At 38.8% G+C, this 21,726-nt stretch overlaps 1 protein-coding gene across 1 annotated transcript in view; it reads left to right on the top strand.

Annotated features, from left to right (window-relative positions):
- Positions 1-21,726, top strand: part of LOC110164125 (netrin-G1-like) — a 131,094-nt gene that overhangs the window by 104,982 nt on the left and 4,386 nt on the right. The window contains exon 5 of the mRNA XM_020929148.2: positions 3,991-4,035. Within this exon, the coding sequence (XP_020784807.1) occupies positions 3,991-4,035 (45 nt within the window). The remainder of the gene's footprint in view (positions 1-3,990; positions 4,036-21,726) is intronic.

Here is a 21,726-nt window from a genome sequence, read left to right as displayed (position 1 = left end):
AAATTACAACTTTGATGGTATTATTATTTATATACACTTACTGCCTTTAAATGTGCATTGTTTCATTTTCCTGATGGAGGTTCTGCGACCTGCTTGTTTCCATGGAGATTGCTTTTCCTAAAATGGTTCACAGTATGGCATTAGATTTGTTTGTCCTGCTGATTCAATTACAGTTTTTTTTATTGCTTTACAACGCACAACTTCTCACCACGGAAATGTTTGATGCCATAATGTGGAAAATTCTGGGGAAAGGCAATACAATCTCCGTGGAAACAAGCAGATGGCCGACCCCCCCCCAACAGAAATGTTACATAATTGACTTTTAAGTGCGCAGAATCATATACAAAACAGTTTACAATTTGTTTGCTGTATTGCCTTGCCCTAACTGAAACGCTATTGATACTTTGCAGTGGCATCACGTTGAGGGGGTTTCTGCATGCATGTCTATGGCAGAATGTTCAGGAGTTACCATGCTGACACAATGCACGCATTAGCAAACACAGCCAAATAAGTTTTAAGATGATCTGAAAACTCATTAAAAAATATATAATGGATTTGAACAGCACATTTTCAAGAGACTGTGATCAGAGTGAGCACAATCATTTTGGTTGGGAGTCTGTCACCTGCTTGTTTCTATAGATATGTCATTGTTCTGCTTGGAATGTTCCACAGTATGACATTAAGCAGCTCTACCTTACATTTATTAAGTTACAGGTGGAGTTATTACTGAAAAATACTAAGAAAAACAGACATTCTGATTGTGAATGGGGTTGCTCTTTCTCTATACAAATCTGACCTGTAACTCGGTCTGGTCTGGTCTCTATGATGATAAATAGGTTTAATCAAATGAAACAGAAAACACACACCAAAGTTCTTGTAGAGGTGCAAATGCGTAGCCAGGCTGGTGCCACCTAGTGCGCCTAATTTCATTTCTCTTCGGGGACTAGGTCGGGAATCGGAATACACTAGACAGTCTGCAAAAACCCTGGAAAAGCAAGTCCGGGCACTAGCCAATCAGCAAAGAGCCATTCATTCTGTGTTGGTAATACAGCCTGAGATCAAGGATTTAAAGCCGGAACAAAGAAAATGTTTGGTGAATTTTATCAAGGGGAAAGACGTTATTGTCCTTCTTCCTTCAGGATTTGGGAAAAGCTTAATATACCAGTTAGCCCTGTTAGTAGTGCATTACATACATCATGACCAAATAGCAGCGACTGCTTAAATTAAAAAAAGTACCCACCTACTGTCGAGTGAACTAAGTCTAATGCTGCAAGGTCAGACAGTTTCCATGAAGTGAAACTGGTTGAGGAATCAGGCGAGCAAATGCAAGGAACAGCAATTTAAAAGTGAAAAAATGCGTAGCACACTCTGATGGATGATGTGATGTCCAAAAGCTTTTTTTAATTATTTTTAAATCATCTGAGTGTGCTATGCATTTTTTTTTTCACTTTTAAATAGGTTTAATGCCATACTGTGAAACATTCCAGACAAAGCAATAACATCACCATGAAGAAAAACATTTGACAGACCCTCCACCAGAAAAGTTACACAATGCACCTTTAACAGTACACATTAGCTCACCTTTGCAGTTCCAGCTAAATCAGTTCTTTAAGGTCAGAGTGTGTTAAAACAAAGCTCAGATTAAAGTCTAACATGGGTAACAGGGCTTCAGACAGAGCAGTGCCTCTAGTTAGCATCACCCCCAGTGAATATTGATGACATCAGCTGCAAAGTATCAGTACTCTTTTGCATGTGTTTTTTGCTTATATAATGTTTAGTAAATGTGCATTGATTTCACATGTCACCACAACATTTTAAAAACAACAAAACCCGTGTCCTGTGTGGTTTAATGTGATCTAATGCTGGTTCATTTGCTACTCTGCTCTGGTCTTCTTGGCTCTGTTCATATTCTTTCTCAGATAACCATTTATTTTGCTCTGACAAACAAAACAGAATATCCAGCTCACAGTCAGACACTTGCCCAAAGCTAGACTCTCAGCCAGCCATTTTTTAAGCTCCCATAATGCACCTCTCCACCTGTCCATGTCTGAGGGGGGGCGTACCGCTGTGGAGAACTGCCATAGGCACCATGTACAGTTCTGTGCAAAGGATGAGGTGTGCTATGATATATAAGAAATCTAATATAATCATCTGTACTCATTTAATTAGCAAATGTTTGTTTATTGGCAAGTCATTAAAGGGTGAAGGATCAAATTAAATTCACACCGAAGTGCGTTTTAAAGAGGGGGTATTATGCAAATCAGATTTTAGGGGCTTTCTACCATCTTATAACGTTGTTCCCTCATCCAAAACATGCCTGAAGGGGTTTTATATGTCATCCATGCATATTTGAGTAATTCAGCGATCTCTCTCGTGCATTATTCAGAGCCTCTTGAGCAGTCGAAACTGTCAGGTATGAAAACAAACTTCTGAAAAAAGAAATGATTAGAATGATTAGAATTGGTTAGCAGTACGATTCTGTCCAAGACCCAAACCTACGTCACTCATGCTCCCACACTGCAATTCCCCATAAATAAACAAAAGCACAATACATAACAATATACTACAACTTCACAAATATGACACAATGTTTAGTAGTTTCATAATGTAATGCACACAGATGTTGCTGTGATAACGCTGTAAAGGGAAAAAACGAAAGTTACTGCATTTTTCAGAATATAAGGCACACCGGATTATAAGTGATATTAAGTAAAAACAAATGGACAAAACAAATGGACGACACGTGAGACTGAGCCCTTAGCCAAGGCATCAACGATCCATTGGCAGATCAAGGCGTAATTCGCTCGGCATTACCTCCCTGTCTTGGTTTTAAATGTGTATTATGAATGTGACAGTAGGTGGATAATTTAAGTTTTGTTTTTTTTTATTTCCTAAGAGGAGGACTCAAATATACATTGAGTAATAATGTGTTTAATGCAGCTTTACGCACATTTGTTTACCTTTTACAGCAACAAAACTTAAAGCCACATGGCTAATTTGCATAAACTATAAGTGTTGAAAAAAAGATCGTTCCTTGGGCTGCTGATACGGTCAACTTCTGTTAGACTAACTTGCGAGGCTCCTGACTACGATTGCCATAATGCTCCAACAATCTGTCAATCTTTGCAGCTTCGTAGTTTACCAAAGTCATACTAAAACATTTTGACAGATTTTTGAGCGCCATTTACCACATGAAATTGGTTCGAGGTCAGTAAACACAACCAGAATTAATACATAAGGCGCACCAGATTATAAGGTGCACTGTAAATTTTGGAGAAAATTTGAGGATTTTAAGTACTCCTTATAGTTCAAAAACATGGTAAACATTTTAATACATGATATCATTTTCAAAACAATAAAAGATAACATGGTGATCTTAATAGGTTAATGTGTGTGTATGTTAGTAGTTAATACCCCATGAGAAATGTCATACCCCCTCTTTAATTGCAATTACAAGGAATGACCAGTGCAATGGCAAAGGTCTCTGTAGAGCAAAGGGATGGGAAGTATCAAAAATGAACTACATAAACATGCTAGTACCTTATGGCATTTTCAAAACAAGAACAGGTAACATGGTGTTTTAAACAAGTTATATGTTAGGAGTTAATACCCCATAAAAGTGTAATACCCCCTCTTTAACAATTGCAAGACATGACCAGTGCCTTGGCAGATGTCTCAGTAGCCTTTTCCTTTCAATCTGTATGTATTTTCAAACATTAATATACAGTAATTTACTTTGTACATAGCATTTCTTGAACTTTTGCACAGTACCGCACATGTAATTTCTTTTTCTCTCTGCATGCCTCCTTTAACCTACCCACTGTTTGGAAAATACGTACCACAGAACCAAGCACGTCCCCTATAGTTTGCCCACACTGTATTGAAAGTATGGGGAGTACGCTGAATGAATGCATGCCGTTCCCATCTCCAAAGGAAGCATGAATCACCCAACAGCACAGCGTAATGTGTCCCTTTCATATTTTTGCACAGATCGGGGTAATGCTTCGTCTCTCGGTGTTGCAAATCGAAACCAAGGTAGGCTTATAGGCTTTGTGACTTCAGCATGACATTCACAATACCTGGAAGAAATGCATTGCTTATTGATTGGCAGTTTAGAGAGAAGGCAGGATAATGTGAACTATGCAAAACAGGAATCGGCTCTTTCAGCTCTTTCTTCAGGCAAGTGATATTGGTTTTACCCGAGCTGGTTGTTTTAGTAAGATGTGAGAATTGCTATTAATTGTTTTGTTGTTTTGAATGAATGCACATTTTTCATGACTAATTTTAGACTTGAGTGACATTTGGGAATATCTTAGGAAAATGTTGTGAAAAAGGAAATTTAAAGGTCTTATATTAAGTAATATTGACTCTTGTGAGTATTATAAATTGTATTATAACACTATCTAACGTACCTCCTCAAAAAGAGTTGTGTTTTGTTTCATTCACACATTTGAGTAACCTTTGTATTGTGTCTATCAGTGTTGGGAGTAATGCGTTATAAAAGTATTGAATTATTGTAATGCATTGCTTTTTTCTGTAACGCAGTAATGTAAGGCATTACAGGGAAAAAAAATGGTAATAGGTAATGGTACAAATGAATTGAAGCGGTGGTTTTTTCGTTTTTCTTCATACTAATTCGCTAAAATCAGCGCAATATCAGCAGCAGTAAAACGCTATTGTTACAGTTCCAAATGTCGGGACAGGTCCGAAGGTGCGCCCGTGTAGACCGTCAGGTGACCGCAGGCAACTGGACCGGTTGCAGAGCTCCGTGCCCCACGGGGCTAATCGCAGCTGATACTTTTGTGGACACCCTGCTCCACAGGCTTGGGGTTCTCTCATGGGCAGTCCTAGATTCCAAGTCCTAGTCCGAGATTAGTCCTGGTTTGATTCTGGTTTAGTCCTGGTTTAGACCTGGTTTAGTCTTCCTGGTTTAGTCTTTGGTTCAGTCCTAGTTTAGTCCTGGTTTAGTCCTGGTTCAGTCCTTGGTTCAGTCCTGCTGTAGTCTTAGTTAGACCTGTCTTAGTTCTGGTTCAGTCCTGGTTCAGTCCATACATACAGTACCCACCTTTTACTTTAAGTTCAGTAGAGATTGACAATTCCAGAAATTCCTGAAATCATCCAAATGATTCTTTTGAAGGTGTATGGGTTTTTAAATGACACTGGAGCGCTTCCTGTGTTACCGCATGACATCATAAGGTGGAACAGAGTCTTTTATGTTTGAGAGAAGCGCTACACTGTGTTTTTAAACCCCATACACCATCACTAGAATCATTTGAATGATTTCAGCCATGGAATTGTCTATCTTTACAAAAAAAAAAAAAAAAAAAACAAGTATAAAGGTTTGTTAACTTTAAAACTACCACTTGATGTCATCACAAGGTGGAATTGGGGTTACTCAAACTGTGAGAATAAAACAAAAAACAGCTCCAGGTATGTTTTTGATGAAGTAGCAAGATTCTAACTTGACTTTGCATAATATAACTGTAAAATTAGCTGTCAAAATGCAGATGTGTTGCTCTGGTTTAGAGTTCATTTCTTGATCATGAATCCACATGAAAGAAAAACTGAAGCAAAGGTTAATACCACAGTTTGTTTAATTCAATTGTGTTAATTAGAAGCAAGAATTAATATTGTCCATAGATAATTTGGAAAACGCGTTGTGTGGCAGAATATGGTTTCGCAGTTTTCTTTTTCTGCAGACCTTTCGTTGTGGAAATCCATTTGGGATCGGTCCGCACGGTTCATGATCACCTCTAACCTCCCCGCTCGTGCCCTCTTTTTAATTACCCACAATGCTCTCTGGGGGGGCACCCTTTCTGTCAGGGCGGAGAGAGGGAGAGGAGAGGAAGGGAGAGGAGAGAGGGAGGAGGAGAGGAGGAGATAGCAGAGGAGCCATGGGGAGGTTTATGTAGATTGATCTAGAGCTAATCCTCAGACCCAGATCTCCTGTGTAGTCCGTGTTAAGTCCGCACCACTGCTCTCACAGCCGGCAGAGGCAAATTAAAAGAGGATGTGAAAGATTTCTACAGACAGAAAAGTGCTTCCTTGTCTTCTGTGGGCGCGAGGAGTCAGGACTATAGTGGGGAAATACTGTTTGGGGAATTGGATTTGAAAATATGGAAACTTTAAAGAATCAACTGCTTGACTCCATGTAGATGTTAATGCTTTTTTTTCCTGGAATGTTCTACAGTATGGCATTAAATTTAACTATGTCCATGAAGAAAAGCAGCAACATCACCAGGTCAAGTTACAGGTCAGATCTGTGGCGAAATAGACCTGCTCCCACTAAGAATACATGTTTTTGTGGTAGTTTTGAGAAATAAAAACCCCTGCGATTGAATAAATGTGAGGTATCTTTGTTTAATGCCATACTGTGGAACACCCAAAGCAATAAAATAACCATGGAGACAAGCAGCAACATCAGCAGGCCAAGTTACAGGTCAGATCTGTGGAGAATTGGACCTGCTCCCAATAAGAATACATGTTTTTGTGGTAGTTTCAAGAAATAAAAAACCCTGTAATTGAATAAATGTGAGATATATTTGTTTAATGCCATAGTGTGGAATATCCAAAGCAATAAAATCACCATGGAGACAAGCAGCTACATCACTAGGCCAAGTTACAGGTCAGATCTGTGGAGGTGTGGACCTGTTCCCACTAAGAATACAAGTTTTTGTGGTAGTTTCGAGAAATAAAAACCCCTGTAATTGAATAAATGTGAGATATCTTTGTTTAATGCCATACTGCGGAACATCCGAAGCAATAAAATCACCATGGAGACAAGCAGATGGGGGATTCTTTACACAGTGCTTCTTTAAAACCTGATTATAGCAATAAAAACAAATGGATTACGCAGCTTTTCAGGTGTAGAGTCTGTCACTTGCTTGTCTCCATGGAGATCATATTGCTTGGCCTGGGATGTTGCACAGTATGGCATTAAATCTGTAGCATTTATATCACTACGAGTGCTTAAAAATACCTTGAAATTAGACCTGTCACGATAATTATGATACGGACTTATGGTTAAGTAGATGGAACAATATATTTGGGGCCCTGTTTTTATCATGCGTTTACATTTTCTCTGTAAAAGTTTGGAGATTTGAACAGAGCGTTTTGAGCTTTGGAGATGTAGACAGACTAAGAATAAAGGGTTGCTCAAACATGTGTGAATTAACGTGTCAAATTTGCATAAAACAGGACGTTTAATTTTCTACTGTGTAATATTCTAGGTAAAGCAATAACATCTCTATGGAGACACCAGAAAAATGACATAGTGCACCTGTAATTGTTGAGCAAAAATGAAGGGGTATTATGAACTTTGAATATTCCATTTTAAGTTTATATTTTTACTGTGTTACTTTTTGGGTTAAGGTGGAATTAAACACATAAACTCCCACAACACATTTCAAATAGAGCTGTTAAACTGGGCAGTACTTGGAGAAGGAGGGGCGGAGTCTGGTGTTGTAAGGAGCAGTGTGATTGGTCTAACAGGTATCCACACTTCAAACTCCGCCCTTGCAGACAGGTGTTTGTAGTCAGAAACGCATAGCTGTGATCAGGGTAGTCTTGTGTGATGTCACCTACTACCTCATTCACTTTGTTTTGTTGTTTTTGACACTAGAAAGCTGCAAATTTCCTATGGTTTACTCTAAAATTGCTCCAAAAAAATGTGTGTAGATGTTATTGCTTTGTCTGGAATGTTTCACAGTATGGCATTAAGTCTTTCTATCTTCAGGGAGACCAAACCAGGCCAAGTTACAGGTCAGATCTGTGGAGAGGCACCCCCGCTCACAGTCAGAATGCCTCTTTTTCTATGTATTTTTGAGCTATAAAACCACTTGTGATTGAATAAATGTAAGGTAGAGAGAGCTGTTTAATGTCATACTGTGGAACATTTCAGGCAGAGCAGCGACGTAACCGTAGAAACAAGCAGGTGACGGACCCCCAACCAAAAAGCTGCATAGTGCACCTTTAAAGCACCACACAGTTTAGTTGTGAAAAGTGGATTTTGTGTTTAGTTCCGCTTTAAAACTCCATGCTTTTTGAAGAACTGAAGTCTCCCAAATTGTGTTATCGCCATCCCTTCCTGTAAGTGATGAATGTGAGAGAAAATGCAAGCTAATTTTAAGGTGTGTTGATAGAAACTCATTTTGATTTGAGTCTGCAGTCTTTAGCTCTTAACCCACAGCTCTGCATCATGAAGTAGGGCTATAATGAATTTCGTCTCCTTCTCTTCTCATTCTGAGCGTGAACATATTTGATTAGTTTGAGTAAATCCCGCTAAATCCTACACGCTGCACCTTTAACAAACAACACGTGAGGTTTCCAGGCAACTCCAGCTCAGTCTATGAACAGGATCACTTCATAGAAATATAATACCGGGCCGTGTCGCGTTAACATGAGTGTACTTGTGTTAAACAGCCCGTATCATGCTATTTTCTGATCTACAGTACTTTATAATTGTTTCCTAATCACCAACGTACCTGGAGTTGTCTTTTGTTTTATTTGCACATGTTTAACACACAAACTCTGCATATTTAGGTTGAGTTCTCACACTGAAAATACTCATGATGTCTTGTGATAATACAGGAAGTGTTCCAGTGTTGTGTTTTTAGACTCCACACACCTTCACTAGAATCATTTGGATAATTTTGGACCTGGAATTTCCAATCTAAAGAAGTAAAAAGGTAGCTGTTAACCAGAAAACTATTGCTTCATGACATCACAAGGTGGAATGGAGTATTATGAAGTTTGGAGATGTAGACAGACTAATAATAAAGCTTTACTGAAACACGTGTGAATGAAACAAAACACAACTCCAGGTCTGTTTTTGATGAGGAAACACGATACTAACATTATAACATAGATCAAAAATAATAACATAATATGGATGTTACAACCCAGCTCGTTATGTTCAGGGAAGTAACAACAACAACAACAACAAAAGATACATGGAATAAAAGAAGTAATCTTTAATTAACAGGGTTGTAAAAGGTAAATTAACAAAACTGACTAAAGTATACAAAAAATAAACTAAACTAAGACACAGAACAACAGAATTAACATACAATAAGTTTTGTGCCACAGAACAGGTCACGCAGGCTTAGCATCAAGGACAGCAGCCCCTTACAGGTGCTGGCAACTTCCTTAAATAAGGGGGAGGAGGCAGGAGGTGAGGCAGGATTGGCCGGGTGTAAAAGTAATCCACCAATCAGGGACCAGGGCTCTCACAGCAGGATTCCAGGGGAACGATAAAGAAATTAAACACACACAAAGCAAGTCACAGAACTGGAGGACTGGGGCCGAAACAATGGACCCTTTAAAATGTTAATTACTACGACAACAATTCTAATTTGAGGGCCTGTTTACATGAGAACGCTTGTGGGTAAAAATGACAAAATATTTTATCGGAAGTGCCTTTCATTTAGACGGTGACGGTGTTTTGGGGCTTAAAAATGCAAAAATCTGAAACCACCCTCCAGAGTGGAAAAGTTGAATATGCTCCACCGTCGCATTTTCGTCTACACTGTCCAAGATGCAAAACTTTGGTCAGATCTGCTTATGTCACGTACGCATTTACGTCACACACATCACCACCTAGCAGCCTGGCGTGCATACAAAATCGAATTCCTCACACTTTTGCGTCACTGTATGCACGCAGATTTCCTCCCGAAAACGCTTGTCTAAACGCAAAATAAAAAGTGGCGACGTGATTCCACTTTTGCCTCTTCTGTAAACGTAGCCTAAGTTTGTGTTCTCAAAACCATATAAAATGAAACTTGCATTATATAGGCCTTTGAAGTAACCATAACACATAAGACTCCAGCCCTCTGCCCCTTTAAGATGTGTGTGAGTGATATTGGGGGTTGAGTGCCTGCAGTGCTGGTGAAGGATGATGAGCCTATTGTGTTAATATGATAACAGGAGGCCCGGATCAGCTTTCTCTGCACATCACGGCAAAAGATATCGATTAGGTGTAATTGAAGCAACACACTTCGGCCTCTGGCTTATAATTAGCAAATCCTGTATCTGAAAACTGTCTGCACTTATTGTTAATTGTGCTACCCAATCTATGGTATGTAATGAGAGCCGCCCCGAGTATTAAATTAATCTTTATGTGAATGATGCTGCCTATCTTTGCTTTGAAAGGACTGTCTAATTCATTACGTTTTTAATGAATTTTACACAAAAGATAATTATTAGTGTAAGAATTTAATATGCAGAAAAAAGTTTTTTGTTTTTTTTTTTAAATGTCCTGTAATACTTTTTTTTTTTTTTTTTTTTTTTGCTATGTGCCATTCCACTGTATAGTTTAGGCTTGTTTAAAATTGTCAAGCCCCTCCTCCTCTAGTTCTTAAAGGTGCTTTAAAAAACAGAAATAACAGAATTAGTTCATTTTAAATGCTGTGCAGTCATCCAAAGTTATTTCTCACTTACCTTATGCATTCCAGACATTCACAATAATTGTCCACGATGAGTTTACAAGTGATTTTCACAATTCTCAGAGACCAGTTTTGCTTTGACCGTACAGCAAGGCAGCAACTGGCATGCCAACACGCACTTCCTAATTACTGGACAATAAAACATTTTCAAATTAGACTCAGACGGCACGCAGCAGACTTATTTTGACAACAGCTACACCAACACCCCCACAAGATTATCAGACAATAAAACCTTTTCTAATTTTGAATTTCAGAGACCAGGGTGTTTTGCTTTGATATTAAAACTAATGACAACTAGCATGCTAACACATACATCCTGATATATGTGAGAAGACTTCATCCTGTCCCTATAATATATTGCATTGTGTAGCGAATGACAAATAACACGCAATGGTTGTGGTTCCACTGAAGCATGGACACCATTCCAAATACATATTTTTACATTTAAAATGTGTTTATTTAAATTGCTTCATATGTTATGTACAAACAAAACAGCTTTGACAAAATTGAACTAGCCAGGCTGGTGCCACCTCATTTTCATTTCATTTCTCCAGCAACTACGTCAGCAATCAGAATACACTAGATGGTTTGTAAAAACCCCAGAAGTGCGAGTCTGAGCTCCAGCCAATCAGTAAAGAGTCATATATTCTGTGTTGGCAATGATTCCCAAGATCGAGGATTTAAAGATGGAACAAAGAGAATCTTTGATGAATTTTATCAAGGGGAAAGACATTATTGCTCTTCTTCCTACGGGATTTGGGAAAAGCTTAATATATCAATTAGCCCCGTTAGCAGCGCATTACATATGTCACGACCAAATAGCAGCGATTGGTTAAATAAAAAAGTACCTGCCTACCGTCAATCGAACAAATTCTAATGCTGTGAGGTCAGAAGGTTTCCATGAAGTAAAACCGGCTGATGAATCAAGCTACAATTGAACAGCAACCATTTTTAATACATTTTATACACCAAAATAAAGGTAAAAAATACAGTCCAGGCTCATACTCAAAAATATGACAGGCCTACCTAACCCAAATCTTGAGTTTAGAAGTGTTTCCTGTTTAAAATTCTCACTTTTGCTCTCAGACTGTGGTGGTGGGCTGACGTTTATGATCTTAAACATGCAGAGGATGTGGTGCAGTGGTTTCACGCTGTGGTCGGCTCTATCTCTGCTGCTGTATCCGAGGGCAACAAGAGTTCACTCACATGAGAGGATCTGCCAGTTTACTCACTCAGCCTCAGAGCAGATAGAAAGGAGCAAGATAAGAGCCGATCTGTACTGCTGGGAAATACACCGGACGGACTTATGACTTGGATTATTACATGCTATACCAAATGTTTAGAGTAGGATTGTCAAAAGTATAGAAAATCTGATTACTTTCTGATTCTAAAACTAGTATTGAAACTAGATACTTATTTGGGTAGGTATCGATACTAACAGCTTGATCTTGAGCTCTATCTGAACAAGTATAATACCACATAGACTCAACACATATACACTAGAGATGCGTGGATGGGCTATTTTTTCATCCGCAACCGCGACACAAAACTCATCATCCGCCCGTTGTCCATTTTGCACTGAAGGTTTTCAAAACACACCCGCCCGCCATCCGCCGATTGATTTTAGATTTTAGAACAATCATACAGCAAACAAACTAAGGAGCCTCGATAAAAATGCAAACTCTATAGCTCATTCATTCCAAAATTCGCTCAGCGTGTATGTTCGCGTTCTTAATTGTCCGCAACAACCCCAAACTTACCTGGTTTTCTTGCGCAGCTAATTAATTGACAACGTTTTCCGACTAGGCTATTTTTGAACCTTCTTGCCTTCGTGTTGGATGTTGTTACATTCTGAACATTCTGCCATTGCCCGATGTTATTTAAAAGTCATAGCCTCACTCCATCGGTCTTTCTTTAAGTTTTAAATACCCCGAGTGGCAGTCTACGCTATAATGTCTGCGTGTTTTAAAAATATATCTGATATCGAAACAAAAAAAAAAGCATAACTAAATAAATATGGCCCTATAGCCACTTATGTGTTGGCAAACAGCTGAAATAAATTTGAAATAATAAAATAAACTGCATATAAAATGTGCCTCGTAAACCTTAGGCATCAATAACCCGACACAACCTTAAACTTCAGAACATAAAAACGAGGTCAAATGGGCTAGTTAAGGATATGACGTACACTTCATACTACAAGCACAGACAATGACACTCGTCTTTTCAGATGTAGGTAACAATACTAACAATAACTTTTTTTTTTTAGTAGTTAAACCGCCACCCGCCCGATTTTAATTAAAATATAATTTTTCGTCACATCATCCGCCCGACCCGCGGATTAACCGCGGATACCGCAGTTGTAACCGCAATCCGCGCATCTCTAATATACACCCATGGATCACTGTGAAATCTACCTGGACCACTGAAAGACTGTTTTTAATGTTGCAAATGTCATTCCATTGTCTAAATAATTCATGTTGTAGTTTTTGTTTTTTTTGTTGTTTTTTTTATCATTGTGAATTGGAATCAGTATTGAGTATATTTATTAGTATCAAAATTTAGTTTGAAATTTTAGTATGGTGACAGCACTAGTTTAGAGTAATTTTTTGTATCTCAACCTTTTGATAGCCTGATTCATCAGCCGGTTTCACTTTGTGGAAACCGTCTGACCTCGCAGCATTAGGATATGTTCCCTCAACGGTAGACGGGTACTTTTTTTATTTATGCAGTCGTGACTATTTGGTGTATGTAATGCGCCAAATCCCATAGGAAGAAGGACAATAACATCTTTCCCCTTGATAAAATTCTTTGTTCCAGGTTTAAATCCTTGATCTCGGGAATCTGAACCACTTTGTTTACTGTTGTGTTGTACCACAAAAGGGCCACAGACAGGCGCTTGAGTTTGACGTCATGGCTTCACAGCTCTTCTCTGACTGGGCGGTGCACAATCTACAACTTCTGGGGTTCTTGCAAACCGTTTAGTGTATTCTGATTCCTGACCTAGTCGCTGGAGAGAAATGAAATTGAGTGGAGGCACTAGGTGGCGCCAGCCTGGCTAACCTTTTGATGCAACTGTCAGAAACAGTAAAAATCCAAGCTTATAATGAGTTCAATATACCTGCTTGATTTAAAGGTGCACTGTGTAACTTTTCTGGTGGGAACACTTGCTTGTCTCCACGGGAATGTTATTATTCGTGCCTGCAGCTATATATCTATTTTGCATTCACTTCTGCTTACTAGTCTGACTTGGAACTTGTCATTATGGTGTTACCTGCTTGTCTCCATGGACATATGTCTAATGCCATGCTGTGGAACAAATGAAAATAACAGAAAATATGTCCACATAGACACACCGGGGTCAGTTGGTTTAAGGAACTGATTATTTTATTTATCAAGTATCCACACTTCAAATTCCCTACAGCCATGTGTTTGTAATCAGGACAGTCTTTTGTAAAGTCACCAACTACTTGAAATTGGAGAGGCCATTGAAGACAACACAAACTTAGATTTAAGTGTTTTGACCAGAAAGTTGTCAAATCCTTTTCTCCATGGAGATGTCATTGCTTTGTCTGGAATGTTTCACAGTATGGCATTAAACCAGGTCAAGTTACAAGTGAGATCTGTGGAGAGGAAACAATGCTCACAGTCAGAATGCCTGTTTTTCTTGGCATTTCTGAGCTATAAATGCAAATGTGATTTAATAAATGTAAACTCGATCAATTTAATGTCATACTGTGGAACATTCCTGTCCAACCTTCTTGTGGCTACAGACACCTCTTCTTCTCTTGTCCCAGTCTATCGCTGCTCTAGATTCTCATATGTTTTTGTCATATGTAGTCAGAGGCAGCTGAGAGGAGCAGGACAGACTTGTCATAACAGCCCGGGTGCTAAAACGTCACACCAGAGTCGAGGTGTGAGCAGGAGAGAGCCAGAGACGCACTGTGGTCTCAGACTGACAGAGCAAGTCCTGATCAAACATGACAGTATTGTGAAGTATTGAAAATGTGATACTAATCCATATGCAAACTAGTCCTGGAGCTAGATTATCATTTTAAAAGTATCAGTACAAAAATAAGCATGTTAATTGCTGAAGTAAAAATATTGGCATAGAAAGCACATTTCTCAAATAATGAAGTAGTAGTAAAATTTCACTAAAATGTCCAACTTTCAATTTCAATACTCAATACCAGTTCCGATGCCATGATGATAGTAAAGAAAATCACTTCCTTTAGACAATAGAATTTTATTATATCACTATACATTATATCATAGTACTTTATTTTATATTACCATCTGATTTTATATCTCTACACAGGATTCACACTCTTTTTCACTGACAAATTTTCTAAACTTTTTCATGACCTAAAGTGAATTTTCCATGACTTTACGGCACCCTACATGTGTAAAATTTAGCATACTTTTATTTATTTATTTATTTATTTATTTATTTATTTATTTATTCATTCATTTAAACGAGACAGGGACAGCGCACAGTTTTTTACATTAACTGGTTATTAATTTTAGGGCTAAATATGAAATGTTTCCACAGACCTTTTGTTTTGGTATTATAGTTTTTTAACATTTAAAATTAGTGCTGTCAGGCGATTAAAAAAATTGAGAGATTAATTAATTATGATCTGTAATTAATTAATCTAATTAATCTCTTTTTAATCTCACCTAAAAATTGCTGAGAAAAGCCTTCAACTTGAGGTATTTTCATTTAAATTCATTATTACATTATTATTATTACATATAAACCATGAACACTCTAGAGTCACATCAGTTCGTTTGAAATTATAATGTGTTTAATGCTGATTTGCGCAAGTCTCACAGAAACGAAACTTAAAAACCACATGGCTCATTTGCATAAACTAAGCGAGAAAAAAAAAAAATGTTCTTGTGTCGCTGATGCGGTTCAGCTTCTGTGGGACTGAAGGACACGACTCAGTGGAATATGAGTGTTCTGACAGAGTGTTGAAGGTGAAGGTGAGTCTGTTCTGTGTTTGTGTCGTGATGTTTTCAGAGATCAGACGTGTGCAGGTTTATCGCAGATGCGGCGAGAACGAGAAAGAAAATCACAATTGTTTGCGGAAGTGATGGGTTATTGTTCCAACAACACATAAAAACAGATTTTAATAATAAGGCAACTCGCGTACAGAAACAGTAAAGTTAGAGATTAAAAATGAGATTAACGCGATTAAAAAATATAACGCGCTAAATATGACTGTAATTAATTAATCGCAATTAACGCGATAATTTGACACCCCTATTTAAAATACTGTCAATGCATTTTTTGTCGTCTCTTTTAACCAAAAGGCACAGACATTCAGAAATAATCATAATAGTCTAATGACAATTTAACAGAATGCTGTAGTTACATGAAAGAGATACTAAAATCCCAGACTTTTCCAAAACTTTCATTGGATTGACAAAATTTCATTACTTTTCCAAGCCTTAAAAATGACATTTTCAAATTTCATGACTTTTCCAGGATTTTCATGACAGTGGGAAGCCTGTTTACAATATAATCCCTCAGTCGTCTAGGTAGTTTCCATAGAAGTTCATGGGCGTATACTGGTCTGTGTGCTCTTATACATGTTCTGATACAGCTCAAGGTCATTCTAAGGTCCATTTCTGTTTTGAGACTTTTTTTAGTATCTATACCTGCTCAAATGAGTATTTAGTTACAAGTTTTAGGATGGATTAGTGTCTGATTTTTGATACTTTTGAGAACCTTACAAAGAAGACAACGTTTTGTCTGAATAAAAAGCGAATTTGAGTGGTTAAACAAATGGCATATGCAACAAGGGAACATGGAGCCAGGGCGGGCAAAGCTGCTAAATATGAATCTCCAGTGATATGTGGTGTGCCTTGGTGCTTATCAGATCACTGTTATTTTTTATGAATTGTAACTTTTATGGCAGCACATTTTTACTGTATGTGACAATGTAGTTATGCTTTTCTTTTTCATCTTCAATGGACTTTAAAGTTTGCTTATCGGTCAAAAGTTTTCTAAATTGTACTTCTTTGATGACTGTAGACAGACAATTTGCTGCCCCCTAGAGGACACGTCTACGGCCTCAGCTTGTGCGTAAGCGGCTAATTGCTAAATGCTTTTAGTGTTTGAGTCCGACCTTGTTCCTGGCCATGCCCTGAAGGCCGGGGATTATCCTTGGACCAAAAGGAAACAAGCACTAATGTAAAGTCCGGACAGAGGAAGCCACAGCCCCATTGAAATCTCACCCTGGACCCGAGCACAGGTGTTCTGCTCCATTAGCCACAAATGGGACGTCTTGATTGGTCATGGTGCTTAAAATGCATATGGCGTTAGACTCAGTTAATGGTGCACTATCCACGGTATGGCTTTAAGCATGACATCTGTGGAGACTCAAGCCAATTCCCTCTGGATCAATAAAATATCTTTCCCTCTCTTTTCCATAAATATATAAAAGCATGATACAAAACTGTACCCTACAACGTGACAAACCTGATGCGATGTGCAGTAGTGTCATTAGTGGGATGTACACTGCTTATGTTGTGATAGTGCTCTGAAGGGGGAGTAACTTAAGGGGAGAGCAAACGGATGGAAAAACATGTCAGTGCCATAGACTGACCAGTTCACTTTGTATTGAAAAAAAATTGTCATTTTCTGTACCTACTCCTCATTTTGGTCTTAAAATTTCTGTGTTGACCCGCTCTAAATGATGTGGTTTTATTTCACTAAATCAAGTCATGGATTTTAATAAAAGACTAATCGGGCGCCTTCATTCCTGAGGTTGCGCACACTAATGCTTGCAAACCAGGCAGGAAGGGGCTTCACCTCACTCTGGATTGGCTTTTTGGTTGGCTATAATACTTGAGGTCGGAAATCCAAATCTGTAACCAAATCCAGCCCTACAACTGCGAGCCTCAATGAGCTTCATTTGGCTGGAACAGAACGCTATGTGTAAGGTGACCAGACCAGAAACCACCCGAAAGACCCGAGAACCGGGGAGGGGAGCCACAAACATTAGTGGAGTATAAATATATACACAATCACCGAACCGATCGCCAACTACACCAGGTCTGGACTAGGACTAAACCAGGACTAGACCAGGATTAGACCAGGACTAGACCAGGACTAAACCCGTGTCAGCATGTCATTAGCGCAGTATAAATATATACATGCAGCAGTCACCAAGCTGACAGCCAGGACTGGACCAGGACTAGACCAGGACTGATCCAGTGTCATTAGCAGAGTATACAAATATATACACACTGCAGCCGCTGAGCTGATCACCTCCGCTGATGGTTTTATGTAATAAAAACACTAAAGTCTCTCTCTCAGCCTGGTTTGCCATCGTTTTGAGAAAAGACCAGGACCAGGCACTTGTTTCCAGGACAATGGACGTGTGTCAAGTATTTTCTCCCCCCCCTCCTGTCCACGGCATCCAAGACACGTGTCTGGGGCGTCTGAACTCCAATGCAAAGGCATTCAAATAGGCAAAGGCATCTAGGGCTTTTAGGCCCCCCGGTCTGAACGCAGCATTAAAGGTTACTGGGTCAAGGCTGGCGCGCCCTCAGGTTTAAAGGGTAATTCAAACAGACTGTAGTGTTATTACAGAGTGGACTTCAGACACAGAGAGAAGAGGGTGGTTCATTTTAGATTGAACATAAAACAAATGAAATGTTTTCCTTGATTGGGGTAATGTCTTTTTAAGTTCATCTGGTGTCAATTGGTGTCAAGTGGTTTTAAATAAAATCCTTAAATGTGATTGGTGCTTGAAGATAAGGAACTCTCATGAATCATTTACATTTAAACAGAGAGTGGATTTTAAGTTTGTGTACTTTTATGACTGTGGTAACTGTTAATATTACGTGCAGTATTAAAGGGCCTATATTTTTATCTGTAGTAGTACTGTATAGCCTAATATTGTATTGTGTGTTGTATAAGATAACAAAAATACATAAAGCTTTTGGTGAATGTGCTTCTTTTTCTGTATTTTTTGAAGAAGTCCTTTAAGAAAAAAGGCAAACCTGGCCAGGAGGTGCATTATATATGCAAGTCAAATAATCACAAATAAAATAATGAAAACATAATAATTATACTTTTATTACTCAAATCCATGAGTATTGCTCAATGTATTGCTGTTGCTCAATGTTTTGTATTGCTCAGTGTTACCTATTATTATTATTACCATATCTAAAACAAAATTGTTTGTTTGCTAAAAATGTGTGAGTGAAAAACTGACAAGTTAAAGGACCTATATTACGCTATTTTATGATCTGTTATAATGTTGTTTTCTCATTTATTCATTACAGTAAGTGTGGTGTTTGGAGCCAAGTTCCACATTAGGAATAGGAATTTATTTACAGACAATATAGAGAGTTGGATGGGTGTTCGAGTGTAAATTTACAAGTTAACTCAAAACTTGAAAAGTTCGAGTGTATTCATTGAGACGGGATACTTGAGAGTTAAACATATCATCAAATCATGTTGAATGATTACTGAATGTTTGACTTGGCAAAGGCATAGATCCAGAGTGAGAAGACACAACTCAATGCCTACCTCTGTCTGCAAAACACAAAGATCTTCAGCCTGCAGGACAAGCTGGAGAGCAAGGAGGAGTTGTACAAAATGGTGACCGATGCACTGAAGTCCAGCTATGGACAACTGAAAGTCATCGCCACCAGGCTGGAGACCGAAGTGTCCACGGCCAAACAGAATCTGGAGGTCTCAGGAAAAGCTTTGGACCTAAAGGAGCAGGAGACAACAGCTCTGCACAACAAACTGACAGAGGAGAGAAAGAGGAGTTCTTCAGGAAGAGCTGAATAACCTGCAGGAGGAGATGGAACTTCGGAGGAAGTCTGCAGAGGAGGAAAAGGTCTAATGTATAATGAGCATGGAGGAGCTGAGCAAGGAGGTCACTGCTCTGCAGAATGAGCTGAGGGAGGAGCATTGGAGGAACCAGCAACTGCAGCAGGAATTGACAACATGCAAACTCTCATCCAAGAATTTAAATAAGTCTTTGGAGAAGTGGATGTGAAAATGAGGGCATCGAGGCAGGAGAAAGAAGCTCTGAAGAGGACTGCTGAAGATTCACGAATTCAAGCTGAAAACAGCTTGGAGGATCTCAGACAGGAGCTTCACCTAAAGGCTCTAAAAAGCACTCGCCTGGAGAGAGAGTTAACTGAGGCCAGGGAGATGCTGGAGGAGCAGAGGAGCCAGGTGGAGCTACAGAGTCTGAGAAACATTCAGAACCATTTAAAAACAGAGCAGAGGCATCAGACAGAGCACATGCTTTCACAGGTCCAGAGCTCAAATACAAAACTCGATAAAGACCTCACAAAGGCCTCACAAAGGCTAAAGGCACATTAATAAAATGTGTTCTGCTTGATGCTTTACTTTAATAATAAATGATGGGACATTATTGATCTGATTCAGTTATATATTTTACATAATAATCCCTCAACTTTCTTCATGGAACCATAACTCAAATCTTACATATTCTGTTTAAAAGAATACTACAGTGCATTTTGTGCCGTAGTACGAACACCAATACCAATATTTTGTAATGTGTTCTGTTAAATGGCCAGAGTTCTGTATTCCAAATAATTTCCCATTGAATTGCCACACGTTTAAAACAATTTGTTGCTTGTTATGCATTTATTTATTAGATGAGATAATGTATAGACAAGTTTCAGCTGACGTCATTGTTATTAAAAGCCCGTGTTGCATGCTGGGAAATAATGGTAAATTCCTGCTGCATTATCGGATGCACAAATAGAAGCATGGAAGAAGGAAAATGTCTTTTTCATATTCCGAGTGAAAAGAACCACTAACAGTGAATTAAACGGCTTTCAAACATTCGCAGAGCAAACGTAGAAGATCCTAGCAAACCGTGGACTCCAACAAGTTCAACAACACATCGAGACTCTTGGAGGCTTTCAACATTTCTGCTGTGAATGGCCCAGGAGTTTCCACCAAGTCATTGTGGATATTGCTGAAGTGAATATTTAGCCAGGTAGTTGGCGATTCTGACGAGAAATTTGGTTTGGTCCACCTTTTGTAGGGGTTGAAAAGGGTGATTTGTCGTCCATCGATGCTTATGACCAATTTCTGGTCAAACCGTCTTTGGTCCTCTGCCATTAGAGTGGATAAATAACCGGGATCAATACCCTTTACGTGCTTTCTCGCTCCATCCATTATGTTGAATTAGTGTTTATTGCCGCTGACCAATAATTCCCAGCATGCAACGCGTGCTTTTGTCAACAATGAAACTCGCCTATTCCCTTGGACTTAGGAAAGTAACTGGACTCTGAATACAATCAAATGAAAGTTATAAACCCTGCATTAAGTTTTTCCCAAATCCCTTAGGAAGAAGGGCAATAACGTCTTTCCCCTTTGATAAAATTCAACAAACATCCTCTTTGTTCTGGCTTTAAATCCTCGATCTCGGGAATCGTTGCCAACACAGAATGTATGGCTCCTCGCTGGTTGGCTGGTGCCCGGTTCATGCAAATAGTGTATTCCGATTCCTGACCTAGTTGCTGGAGAGAAATTAAATTGAGTCGAGGCACTAGGTGGAGCAGGCCTGGCAAGAGAATAACAGCTGGTATGACCAATGTTTTTCACTGTACCTCAGATCGGCAGAAAACAGAACTTTCAGGCATTACCATTTCATGAGACTGACTTATGCACTGCTATACTGGGGTTGTCCCTATCAACTTGTGATGGCCCAAGATATAAGAAAACAGGAAATAATAGTGAAAAACTGTACCTGGCCCTGGTTCCCGGCCTATTAAACATGTGTGAATGAAACAAAACACAACTCCAGGTATGTTTTTGCATTATAACATGACTTAAACCTCACAATTGTAGAGTCAGTTTGGCGTAACATAGGACCTTTACGAAATAATTGAGTGAATGTTGGTAATAAACTGTTAAAATTGGAACGCCTGCAAGATTTTAATGTGACAAATTGCGATGGTTTGTAGACTTTGCACAGACTTTGCCAAGACTGCCTGGGTTCTGGTCCAAAAGAAACAAAGTGGTGAATCATTGCTTAATTGCTGAGTTACCATGAGTGCTAGTTAAACAGTAGTCATCTATAAACCATATAAGTTGCATTAGTTGTTGAAAACTTTAAAATGCTGAGAATAAGTCAGAACAATGCATTCTGATCACTTTTGGCAGCAGCAGTCAGTGTTTGTGGAGTTTAAGTGCGTTACTATGATGACTATTTATGCAGGCCCAGATTTCCAATTATGCTGAAAATCTCTGGGCAAATATTCCCTCTTC

Source organism: Boleophthalmus pectinirostris, unplaced genomic scaffold (assembly GCF_026225935.1).
Source record: "Boleophthalmus pectinirostris isolate CB_2022bp ecotype Guang Dong unplaced genomic scaffold, ASM2622593v1 HiC_scaffold_16, whole genome shotgun sequence".
NCBI classification, from domain to species: Eukaryota; Metazoa; Chordata; class Actinopteri; order Gobiiformes; family Gobiidae; genus Boleophthalmus; species Boleophthalmus pectinirostris.
Note: the sequence above shows the minus strand (reverse complement) of the source record. Positions and strands in the feature narration are given on the sequence as shown.